Source organism: Halichoeres trimaculatus, unplaced genomic scaffold, assembly GCF_033239565.1.
Source record: "Halichoeres trimaculatus isolate MK-OKI-2021-1 unplaced genomic scaffold, fHalTri1.1 fHalTri1_scaffold_2, whole genome shotgun sequence".
Taxonomy (NCBI): Eukaryota; Metazoa; Chordata; class Actinopteri; order Labriformes; family Labridae; genus Halichoeres; species Halichoeres trimaculatus.
In genome coordinates, this window is record NW_027437180.1 from 39,394,417 (window position 1) to 39,407,811 (window position 13,395).

The 13,395-nt window shown below is 42.4% G+C and overlaps 1 protein-coding gene across 2 annotated transcripts in view; it reads left to right on the forward strand.

Moving 5' to 3' along the window:
- slit1b (slit homolog 1b (Drosophila)) overlaps positions 1–13,395 on the forward strand; it is an 88,919-nt gene that overhangs the window by 15,816 nt on the left and 59,708 nt on the right. For both annotated transcript variants that reach the window (XM_074688516.1, XM_074688524.1), the window contains exons 3-5: positions 3,475–3,546; positions 5,945–6,016; positions 7,582–7,653. In XM_074688516.1, the coding sequence (XP_074544617.1) occupies positions 3,475–3,546; positions 5,945–6,016; positions 7,582–7,653 (216 nt within the window). The remainder of the gene's footprint in view (positions 1–3,474; positions 3,547–5,944; positions 6,017–7,581; positions 7,654–13,395) is intronic.

The following is a 13,395-nucleotide window of genomic DNA, read 5'->3' on the forward strand; positions in this document are numbered from 1 at the left end:
GTGGTTCAGTGGTTTGCCAAATGGAAGGTCACTGTAGTGCTCATTTTGGCTCCCAAGGGGGCACTTCAGGACACATTTTGACCCAAAGAAGGCACATATTGGCTAAATTAAAGGCATTGAGCTCACATTTTGGCCTACAAAAAGAAACTCTGACGAACATTTTGGCCCTAAAGAGGGCACTTTAGCGCACATTTAGTCTCTGTAGAAGGCACTTTAGCGCACATTTTGGCTTTCAAAATGTGACTCTGGTACACATTTTTGCTCCCAAAAAAGTAACTTGAGCGCAAATAGTGGCTCCTCAAAAGTCATTTAGGAAATGTAATGGCTCTCAAGTTAGGCTTGCATTTTGAAATAGTGATTCAGTAGTTTGCCAACTGGGAGGGCCCTTGAGTGCACATTTTGTCTCCCAAGAAGGCACTTTAGCACACATTTTGGCTTCCAAGAGGGGCACGCGTTTTCCATTGATTAGGCATCGAGGGGCGCTGACTGCCTCCTAGTCCTCTCTCTGTGCACACCACTGAGCGTGACATAGATCATTGAGAGAGATGACTGAAGGTCTTTATACATTCAACAAATCAGTTTAAGGAGGAAGAAGAAATCATTAAATCTTTCTCTGTGTCAGTGTCGTGTTAAATCAAGGAAGAGTTCACACACTTTTGGTTCTGTGTTTTTTGTGTCGTGCTGAAGTTTGGTGCCGTCTCTCTTTAAGGCTCCGTGCTTCACTCTACATCTTACGCCCACACCACACATCCCATCGTCTCACCCACTGCCCCCTCTTCCTCTCCCCGCGTGTCAGATCTAACAGAGGAGAGCAGAGCTGAGCGGATCAACTGCCTCACTGCCCACTGAGGCTTCTCTGAGTGTGTGTGTGTGTGTGTGTGAGACGCGTTCTGCTTTAATGAGCTATTGTTTGGCAGAGCCGCCACTCGAGGGGAGTCTGTCGCTCTGCTGACCCCTGACCTCGCCATGCGGCACAAAACTCAATTAAGCACGCCTCATCAGGGCTGTATCTGCGCTCCCTCGTGTCTCTGTCCTCCTCCCGGCACAACAAAGGCAAATCTTTGGAGTTTTCAGCAATTAGGAGCTGAAATTCCCAGACTTGGTGTGTGTTTTCCAGAAAGCTTTTAAAGCATGTGACGATGTGGTCAGCGCTCGCTGTGTTACTTCCTCTCCTGACGCTTGTTTCGACCGTGCAGCCGAACTGTCAGGGTGATTTCACACACGTCCAGGGAGTGATTCTGGACCCCCCGCCGCGACCCGTCTTCGTCTGTCCTAGCCAATCCTCTGCTTCTGCCTCCTCCTCCTCCTCCTCCATCCTCTAACTGTAAAAACTACAACCGTCTTTATTTACTTCCACAATGCTCCCCCATCATTTGTTTTTCTGTGATTTGCAGAAAAAAGACACACCACTCAGGGAAAGTAGGTCTTGAACCTTGATTCTGGGAGTTTATGGTCTTGTTTTCTATTCTGGACGTTTCTCTTTATTCCCTGCAGAGAGTTTTCTTTAGGTTTCCACAGTTAGAGCGTCGATCCAGTTCACACACCCACACCAAAACCTCCTCTTTCTCCTTCTCATCCCTCTTTAGCTGGGGACAGGACAAGGTCACGCTCTGCTCCACCCTTTACAGTAGTCCAGGAACATGACACCCCTCACACACACACAGGTACACACACAGGGTTCAGCTTACCTCCCCTTGCACAAAGCCTCGTGGGAAGAGTGACATCATCCGCTCTCTTTCTTCGCAGCTGTCCATCAAGGTAGACAATGAGGTCATAGGGTTAAACCTGGCTGCGCCGGATAGATCGCCTGTCCGAGAGCGGGATCACATAACGCTCGCTGACAACAGGCTGCTCCTGAAGTGTGTGTACGAAGTCAGCCTGAAATGATGGAAGTCGATGTAGAAAGTATAAAAAATGAGACAAACGTGGCGTCACATGAGGGAGAACACCTTGAAAACATCATCAACCTTGATTTTCTACATCTACGGTGGGGAAAATAAGTATTGAACGTGTCAACTTTTTTCTCATCACATTTATTTCCAAAGATGCAATTCAAACAAAATTTCTCCCAGACATTGGTGTTAACTCAAATAATCCACACATGAAAAGAAATCACAACGTTCAGGTCCATAAATAATGATTATGGTGAATTAAGTATGATAACACAGGAAAAAAGTATTGAACACACCAAGCCAAGGACCACCCTGAAAGTGCTCCAGAAAGACTTGGAGGCAGCAGGTACAATTGTTACAGAGAAAACAACAGGCAATGCTCTCCACTGCCATGGCCTCTATGGACGCTCAGCCCGCAAGACTCCATTCCTCAAGAAAAGGCATGTTGAAGCTGGTTTAAAGTTTGCTAAACAGCATCTTGACAAGCCTGTAGAATACTGGGAGAATGTTGTCTGGTCAGATGAGACCAAAACTGAACTTTTGGGCTGTCATACTACAGACCATGTTTGGAGGAGAAATGGCTCTGCACATCAGCCAAAAAACACTACACCAACAGTGAAGTTTGGAGGTGGAAGCATCATGGCATGGGGTTGTTTCTCATCTCATGGTGTTGGCAAACTTCATATAACTGACGGAGCAATGAATGGAGCCATGTATGGGGAAATTCTTGATCTGAATCTGCTGCCATCCACCAGGATGATGAAGATGAGACGTGGCTGGACCTTCCAGCAGGACAACCATCCAAAACACACGGCAAAGTTGACTCTCAAATGGTGTCAGAAAAAGAAAATCAATCTGTTAGAATGGCCTAGTCAATCACCTGACTTCAATCCAACTGAACATTTGAGGAAAGAAGTAAAGAAAAGGGTTCACCAGAGGGCACCAAAGAATATTCCAGATTTAAAGACAATCTGTGCAGAGGAATGGGCCAAAATCACACCTGAGCAGTGTGGGCCATTAGTTCAAACATACAAGAAGCTTCTGGAAGCTGTCATTGCAAACAAAGGCTTCTCCACTAAGTATTAGATGAGTCTCAGTTAGCGTGTTCAATACTTTTTTCCTGTGTAATCGTACTTAATTCACCATAATCATTATTTATGGACCTGAACGTTGTGATTTCTTTTCATGTGTGGATTATTTGAGTTAATACCAATGTCTGGGAGAAATTTGGTTTGAATTGCAGCTTTGGAAAATAAATGTGATGAGAAAAAAGTTGACGCATTTAATACTTATTTTCCCCACTGTATTTGGCAACGATAGCAGATTTATAACAACTTTCACAGCAGGGCATTATGGGAAATTACTAAAATAACAGATTAAATCCATAATAGGACCTGGTTCAGAGGAAAGCTGTTGTCCAGGGGTCTTGTTTGATCAAACTTTGTTCACACTTTTCTCACAAATCAACAAATGATGCTGTGTAGAGACATGTTGAAACGTGTTTTCATCATCACGTGCCAGATGTTCTTGTTTCCTGTCTGTATTCACTGATGTCAACAACACATCTTCTTTTGTTTTTCAGCGATCTAAATGGAAACAACCTGACAGTGATCACCAAGACGGACTTCTCTGGACTGAAACACCTCAGAGTCCTGTAAGTTCCTCCTTCAATCCTCTCCAAGATTAATAGATACTCTATTTTGTGTCGTGGTAACTAAAATGTGATGTTAACTCTCTGGTGGGATGGGGATTTGTGCTCCTGCACCAGAAATACTGATCAGTTAAAGAAACTATTGATATTTAACCTCCTGAGCTTTTGTCTGTTGTGCATTTTTAATTTCTCTTTGCCTTTTAGGAGAAGTAAAACCAAATAAGTTTGATAATTAAATGTGGTCTTTGTCAGTGTTATTGTACTTAAACGTGCTGTTTTGTTCCCACTGAAATGGGTGTAATGTTGTGATATCACCAACAAAATGACATGGGCAGTGTCCCAGAACGTGGCTAATAGGCCAAAGTTTTCCAAAATGAAGTATCATTGATCTGGGAGGAAGAAATGTCCACATATGTGGGCGCTGGGTCTCAAGAAGTTAAGCTATCTGCTATCTAAGCTCTACAACCCTGATGTAAACAAGTACAGGTAACAAACAGCGACTTCTAGTGCGTTGCAGCTTCAAAGTATTTTGAGATAAAGTGGAGTGAAGGCTGTGTTTGACTAACTTGATGAGTCACAAGTAACCAGCACATGCATGTGGATGTCAACAGAGGAGGGTGCTAGCTCTGCTAGCTGTAGCTTCATTTAGCTAACCGAATTGAGATTTGTGAGGCTCAGTTTCCACTGAGTGTTTTCTTATCTCAAGATTTGTCAGTCTAAATCTTTATGTAAGTTAAAATGTCCTGCCTTATTTCAAGGTATTGAAGCCCACATAAAAAGTTTTTTTGCACTGAGTATCGGGTGCTGGTGCTGGTGCTGGTGCTGGTGGTGGCAGCCTTTGCGAGTACTGATACTTTGAAATAAGGCTGGTATAGAATAAAATAGAAAATACTTTATTTAACCCTGCTTGTCCATCATTGTCCAGTCAGCTAGCCTCCACCTCCACAGGGTCCAGGTGTTAGCTCTGTTAGCCATGTCTGTGAATAGCATGATGCTACTCTGCCCTCTGGTATTCCCTCTGTTGCTGGGTTAGCACAGCTAGCTCGTCCATCTTATTGGAGATAGATCTTACGTTCCCAATAACGATGGATGGAAGGACAGGTCCATGTCGTCACTTCTTAGCTCACACCTGAGAACCAGCACGTCGTCCTCACCTCCTTCTCATCACCTTGTGGGGAAACATCTGGCCTAGCACCAGTTAGCATGGACATGCTACAGGCTGCAAACAGCTGATTTCACATGTAAACAATGCAGCCATGGTTACATGTAGGATGTCCAGACAAACACAGAAGCAAAAACAGTAAAAAATATCACCGAAGACAAAACCAGTTTGGTGTCCATGACCAACGAATGAACCATACAAAGTAATGATCCACTCCAGATGCAAAAAATGACGAAAAAGAGACAAAAAAAATTACAAGAAACAAAGTAGAGAGAGAGCTTTCTTCATTTCAAAGATCAGATGATTTTCCCTCCGTTAAGAGCCCTTCTGGCTCTTTGTTCACAGGACAACAGCTTGTTATGTCCGCCCAGATTCTTTCCCACATTTCTTCGCTGATTCTCGCTCTGGTAGGAATGTGGGGATCATTCCTGTGGTGCCATCCAAAGCCAGAGGGAACAGAGAGCCGCTTTGGCTCTGCAGCGACACATGAGCCACCCAGAGGTGCTCGTTTGGTGTCGGTGTCACTCACACTGAGGACGGGGGGGGGGGGTTTACGGGCGACCTTTTGACCTGGAAACGCGCTGGCCTGTGGGAGAGGCTGATCTGCTGCAGGTTTCCTGTGTTAACCTGACGTCTGGGACCGTCAGGGTGTCGCTGATGGACACGAGGTGTGAAAAGGATGACATGTCAGGAGACTAATGGCATCTCCAGAGGCCGCCTCACAACAGATTAGCAGCCTGCTGGGGGCCCGAGGCTCGTTTCTGTCAGGAGGGGATTGAGTGTAACACCCGGGGTTTATGATGTGGAAGTGTATTAATCAAAGAAACCCAAGCAGTGTGTGTGTGTGTGTGTGGAGGAAATAATGAGAGCTGGTTAATTTGTTGTCCCAGTTTGATTAATGAGTGACTGGCAGACATGCAGCCTTTTGTTTTGGTTGGAGCTGAGCCTCTCTTTAATTGTTCTATCAGCGGAGGATCGACGTTTCCTGCCGTTTCCTGCTCAAGCATCGAAGAAATAATGAAGTGCTCGTTTATTCTGATTCACAGAGAGACAAATTAACGACTCTAATGTACTGAGAAATGGTCTGAGAGATGGATATTTAATGCTTCAACGGTGTTTTCAGTGAACGTAAAGGAGAAATATTCTTTAGAAAAAAAAGGGGACGATAAATTCCTGGACACCAACTGAGTCACTAGAAGAAAATCTGTTTCCTGAATTTATTTTTTATGTTTTTTTCAGTCATCTGATGGAGAACCAGATCAGTATTGTGGAGAGAGGAGCGTTTGATGAACTGAAGGAGCTGGAGAGGCTGTAAGAGCACACACGGTCACGTTCACTCTGAGCATGCATTAAGGCGACTTTCCCCAAAGAGCCAAAGCAGAAACACCAGTTCACACTTTTATAAAATGTAGGATCGATTGTTGTATGTATCAGTATCTGTTAGGGTTGATTGGTTTTAAATGCCTTAATGGTTTTGCACCCTCTTTAATATCTGACTTGCTTTAATTATGTGTGCCTGCTGTGACGGCCCTCAGGTCTTCAGGTCAAGGATTTTTGATGGTACCAAAAGTTAAAACAAGACCCATGGTGAGGGTTTTTGCAAATTTGTGAAATTTCAAAATTATAGATTTTTGCAAATTTTTAAAAAAATATTTAAGGATCAATTTTATTATGTTTCACAAAGTTTGATTTTTTTTTGCAATCTTTTAAATTTTTTATTGCTTTCCAAAAATTGTAGATTTTATTTTTTTTATGTTTGCAGAAGTTTAAAATCAAGTTTTTTTTTATTTTTTGCAATTTCATTGACTTCCTTTTTTTAATTTTTGGAAAAAAAAGAAATCTTTGAAACTTAAAAAAAAAATCTTTGCAAATTTATTTGAAATTAAAAAAAAACAAAACAAGACGCAATATGTACAATTTCGGAAATAAAAAAATGTTTGGCTAATTATTCATTTAATTTTATCTATGTTTAGAATTTGATCCACTTTTTGGCCTTTATTGTGATTAAAGGATTTTTAATGATACCAAGAGTAAAAACAAAAACTTACAGTAAGAGGTTTTGCAAATTTGTAAAATGTAAAAATAAAATTTTTGCTTATGTTGTAAATTTCAAAAGATTTTTTGAAATTTTGACATTTTTTTTCACTTAAAATATAAACCCTTTTTTTTTACTTCAAATTTATTAGGTTTCAATATTTTTTAAAAAATTGGCATTTTTGTTAAACTTCAAATTGAAAAAAAAATTGTAAATTTTTTAAATTTAATTTGTTTTAGAGATCTTTCTATTTTCTATGTTTGCAAATTTCCATTATGTAATTTCAAAATTTTATTTTTTTTATTTTTTTAATTGAATTTTTTAAAATTTTGAAATTTCTTGACATTTTAGTTTTTTTTTATAATTCACAATTTTTTTTAAGTATTGCAATTTTTGAAATTTTGAAATCTTATTTTAATGTTGATTTATTTAATTTAAAAAAATAAAACACTTAGACACCACATGTACAATTTCATAAAGTAAAAAAAAAACATGTTTTTTTAGGTATATATATTCACTAAATAGATCTATGTTTTGAATTTTATCCACTTTTTTGTCTTTATTGTGAAGATAAAGTAGATTTTGTGTCTCCTGAATGACTTTAATCCAGGTGAGCTGAGGAAAAATGGCTCCTATGAAAGTAAAGGTTGCAGACCCCTGATCTACACACTAGGGGGCATGTTGATGTGTGTGTTTATGGGGGTTGTTGGGTCACTTATTTTTTGATTATTATAACTTTTATTTACTTCTTGTTTTCTTTTTGTCAAGCACTTTGTGTTAGTACTCTTACGTATGAAAAGTGATTGATGATGTATTCTCACCGTTTGTTTCGTCCATCCAGTCGCCTGAACAAAAACCGCCTCAGCCAGCTTCCAGAGCTGCTGTTCCAGAAGAACGAGGTCCTGTCTCGACTGTGAGTACCCTCTCTCTCAGCTTTTAGTCTGACATCCTAACCACGTCTTCCCCTCTCCTCTCTTCTCTGACTGTGTTATTAAGGTGCCAACACACCCTACGACTAATCACACTTTCATCTGGGAGTAACAGGTCCAAATCTAGGCCAGCTGTGGTTGATAGCTGCCTAATTAAATCATAAAATGTGTGTTTAGAGGGAACTCTGTTTCTCCTCTGACTGATCAGGTCGCTGCATGCTGGTGTCATTACTTTGAAATGCCTTATGTAACACTGAGTGTGTTGAATCAAGAAATGACCTCCCAATGGAAAAACACCAGGTATGACGCTCTGCTTTAACCCAGATTTCAGTGGAGAGCTGCTCACTCACCACCCTTCATCCACTGTTTACCCAAAATTTAAAACATGGATGCTGACATTGAAGCCCCTCAGCTTCTGGAGCAGGTGGAGGCGCTGTTGACTTCAGTGGCAAGTGTCTCGAATTGGTTGTAGCAAATCTCCAAGTTGTTTGGAGCCTTGAGCTTGCCGGGGTTATGAAGCTAGCCATGCCACTAAGAGCTATTTTTCCTCTTTGGTTTTTGGTCCATTAGGAGATGTTGAATGTGTTGGATGTGTTACATGGAAATCTCCTGAGAGAGAGTAATGGACATCTCAGTGTGTGTTCAGTGTTTCTTAAAGGGGCAGTGAGGAGTTTCTGAGTGATCTTGAAAAAGTCTCCCTTCTAGATGTATGCCTGAGCTAAATGCTAAAACCCAGGCTAATCTCTTTGTGCTAATGTTGCATCCAACCCACAGTCAGCAGTTATTCTGCAGTGGTCTGTTCAAACTTGAGAGTCTATCAATAAAATGAAGAGTGAGGTTATGTTAGCTCTGATTGGTGAGGTTGGAGTTGGTAGATGAGCTCTCCGCACACCATCTTTACGACAGTGTGCGGAGACTCCCGACCAGAGGGTGGCGAGGTGAGTTGAAATCCTGAATCAGAGTTTTCTTGGGAAACTGTTATCATCTGTTAAGCTAAGCTAGCTGGGGAGAATAGTCAACAAGGAAATTGTTTAGCATAAGGGTAATGATGTTACGTTAGCTCTACTTGGTAGATGACTGACAGGACATGACCAGAATTCACTAACGTTACACATTACTGACACGTCTGAGAGCCCCCTGCAGATAGCACTACATACAGACGGCTACCATACTACGGTACAAAGCACAATCTGACAGTTACCTTGTTGCCATGTTAGCCTGTGGATATGTTGTAGCACCAGGCTGCCAATAGCACAACATATAGGCGGTTATTGACGCACATTGTGAACTTACAAAGTCTCCTTGATGAAACAACAGCGCAACAGTACTGATAAATACTTGACCTTGTTGTGTTGGGTCTGGTAAAAAGTCCTTTCAGAGAAAATTAGTTTAAAAACAAACACACGCCTGGTTAAAAGTCACGTCTTTACGACAGTGTGCGGAGACTCCCGACCAGAAGGTGGCGAGGCGAGTGGAAAATCCTGAATCAGAGTTTTGTTAGGAAACTGTTATCATCTGCTAAGCTAGGCTAGCTAGGGAGAATAGTCAATGGCTGTGTCTGAAATGGCATACTAACGTACTTCTCATACTAAGTGTGACGTCAAAAATAGTATGTAGTGCGTTCACATTAAATAGTATGAAAAGATTGTGTGCGCGAGAAATACCCGGATGTATACTATATCAGTAAAAAGTTTAAGTATGGGAGGTGGGCATACTAGTCGCACTGACACGCCCCATAATGCATTGCGAGCCCTGTATTTATAAACGTAAATACAGAATGAGATGACAAGATGAGAAGCGACTAAAATGGACTTAGCTCTACAGGGAAACCTAAACGTAAGTACAAAGAAATAAAGTGCCTGAGGCGACGGACGGATCGTCTTCGGTGTCTGCGAGCAGTAAACATTTTTTAATTTTTTGAAGAGTGATGAATTTGTTTTGAGACCAGTGTTAGCTAAAAATCATCCACTAGCAAACTTCCTGTTTTCAAAATAAAAACACCCGTTTATCTCCTTTAAGTTCTTTAAAGCTTTTGTAAATTGGGCTCTTGTTTTGGAGCGGACCGGAAGTCTCTTCGATAGCATATTGGCGCTCTTAACAGAATGTCCGAAATGTCGAAATTAAATTTGTATCCGTGCGTTTTGAGGCCCCAAATGACCACATTTTTGTGGTCACTTTCTAGCCTAAAATGTTCTTAAAACTTTCAAATGTGGCGAATCAACAGAGATATTTGATAGCCTGGTGTGCTTCCATAGACTTATGTAGCTTCCAATTTTTGTCGTCGGAGGTTTTGAAATGCATCATGGGAAACTGAGTAGTATACTACAGTGTAAACGGTTAGCACTCTAATCATACTTATAGTATGTAGTATACAGTATATACACAACAACCATGTAGTATGTAGTATGTTAGTATGCCATTTCGGACACAGCCTTCGAGTTAAATGTTGAGCTTAAGGGCTAATGATGTTGGTGGGCTGAACCATTTCTAATCATTCTGAGCAGGAACCAGTTTTCGATACATGTCAGCGTCCTGTTGTATCCTCACGTACAGTATTATCCCAATCCTACCGCGGCTTTATTCTTTAAACTGCTCTGCTAATAAAAGGTCATTTTGATTTACTGTAGCATCTTTGATTTGAAGTATTAAACCATTAGATCCAGGAACCAGGAACCAGGAACCAGGAACCAGGACTCTTCCTGCAGCTTCAGGCCGTGTGTCTGCGAGTCCTTGGATCAAAAATTGACCCATTTTTCTCACCTAGAAAACACTGCAAATAGTTTCCCTTTGGACACGGAGGCAACACAAATCACTGACAGAGTCCCAGAGGAGCGGAGAGCCCGGTCCAGCTTTAATTTGACTCACACACACACACACACACACACACACACACACACACACACACACACACACACACACCTACACACACAAAGAGCTTTTTTTTCTTCTTTAATAACTCAAACTTGGACACAGTTGGTTACTATGTGGCTAATTGTGTCACACACACAAACACACACACACAGCTCTGAAGTCTTTGTTGTGCAGTTGAGGGACGGTATCCGCTACTGCCTGGAGACGCCTGGATACACACACACACACACACACACACACACACACACACACACACACACACACACTGTCGGAGAAAGCAGCGCAAACACACCAGAACTATCTAATTAACTTCTCCCATTGACTGATTTATGACTTGAATGACAGTGATGTGTTTTTCTACCTGTGTGTGTAAGTGTGTGTGTGTAAGTGTGTGTGTGTGTGTATGTTTGAACACTGACACAGAAAATGTGCAGCTACAAACACACACTCTTACTTTTCCTCTGAGGGAGCGGAGAGGGTAACAGGCGTGAAAAATACAGCTAATAACACACAGGAGGTGGATGTGTGAGTGTGTGTGTGTGTGTGTATGTGTGTGTGTGTGTGTGTGTGTGTAGGGGGGGGTTGTGGATGTGTGTGTCTGTCCTGATTATTTGCTGTTTGCCTTTTTGGCAATTTCACACTCTGGCTCCCATCAGGGAATGTCGAGATGGACTTGGCGTGTTCGATCAATCAGCACACACACTTACACACACTTACACACACACACACACACACACACACACACACACATACGCTGAAAATGGCACACACACACAGTGCAAAGCCATTAGCACTTCCTCCAGCAGGAGTGATTTCTTTTCCTCCCGCTGTGCTGATGGACTCTCTAAAGCCCAATAACCCCCACACAAACTCACACTCTCACACACACACACACACACACACACTCTCACACACACTCTGCACTGCTTTTTGTTTGTGTGACTTTTCCTTTCTTTGTTTAGTTTACCTTCCGTACATCGGCCACCTTTTGTTCACTTTTCTTTCTCCACATCCGTCTCTTAAATTCCTCCTCTCCTCGGTTGTCGTGGCCTCTGCTCTTAGACAACACACACTTTTGTTTACCTGTACGCCGAGTCGCCGTAACCTCACGACCCCTGAAGAAAACAACATTGTTTATCTTGTTACAACAACACTTTTAGGGCTGTAAGACAACATTTTGTCCCTGAAGCTGAGGTCAGAGTGTGAGGGTTGCTGGACTTGGATCAGAGCGTCTCCAAACTGTGGCTCTTTAAAGGTCCCATATTCTGCAAAAATCACTTTATTAAGTCTTTAAGTGAAATTTGTGGGTCTTTGTCTTTCCTCCCAGCCCACAAAATGTCATATTTAATGACCAAACCTGTTCTTAGTAGAGCTTGTGAATGCAAAATCCTGACCTAAAACGAGCTGTTTGGAATTCCCCGCCCACTGCCTTCCTCCAGCAGCGGGGAGGAGGAGGAGAACCCAAAAGTTGAAGAGCCATCACTGCTCTGTTTTTGGCTGTAATCAGCCACATAGCTCCATGCTCAAGCTTCCCATCTCTGAAGAAGACAGACTAAGTGTCTAGAGTTCATTTATCAGGAAATGTTCCAGCTACACTCAGTAAAACTGTGCATGTGTGTGCTAGTCACTTCACGGCCGACTGCTTTTCCAACTTTGGACAGTCCAACAGAGGGCTAGCCAATAGACTGGTCCTGAATCCAGGCGCATTACCAACCATCCTCCAACAAACCTGGGACCCTGGAAATGTGAGTATTTTAAATGCTGTGTGCTGTGGAGCAGATGGAAGAGCTTTTCCTCAGTGCCCCCCCTGTCTCTGTGTTAGCTTCAGGATGCTAACTTTAGCTGCAGTTAGCCTGTTGTTTTAGCCTGTAATGTTACGGTAAACGAGCTTCGCTGTTTTCTAAACATTGTGCACTCGGAGCTCGTGGCGCCGCTCTCAGGCCCCGTTTACACGTAGACTCCCGCAAAGATTCTTCCTTTGCGTTTCCAAAAGCCACCCGCGTTTACATGAGGACGTGAAAACAATCCGCGTTCATACGACTCCAGGAGGATAAGTCTCCTCTTATGTTCTCTCTTTTTCTGCCGTTTTGTTGTCTGAGACGGTCGGCAATCCAACCATAACGCGCATTACCGCCACCTACTGGCTCAACTGGAAATGTGGCTGAGCGCGAAACCTTCACCTGAAACTGCGAGTGCGCATGCGGTGACATCAGCGTTTCACCCTGAGACGCTCCGCTCTGTGTTTACACGAAGCTGGATGGAGGAGCGGATTCAGATCTTTCCACTCTGGGGAGCGTTTTCAAAAGTTTGCGTTTTCACTGAAAACGCAACGTGGTCTAAACGGAAGGCCAAAACGCAACGAAATGTTTGCGGAATCGACTGTTTTCGGCGTCATGTAAACGGGGCCTCAGTGAGGTGGAAGAGCGGGGCGGTATCAGCGGTGGCTCATTTACATATGAAGGCCACGCCCACTAAATCAGAGCGTTCTGAACAGAGGGGCTATGAGAGCCTGGAAACAATGCTGCTGTGCTTGATTTATTGGCTTTTTGGACCAAAACATGTTACTACCATTTCATGAAGACATCAATGATCCAGATTAAACTGCAGGAAAGGAGCAGAACATGGAACCTTTAAAAGCGACGGTCGGTTTCCCCACAAACCATCCAAATAAACTCCAGCCTGAGCCTACTGTTGATGAAATGAAACCTGAACAGATTTCAGTCATGGGGAACAATCCTTCCCCTCCGGTTTATTTATAGACCATTAAAGGTCAAAGCATCTGCTACCTGATACAGCTCTGGACCAGTCGGCAAACTTCTGATTGAAACAAATTGATTCTGAGCTGTTTTATTAAA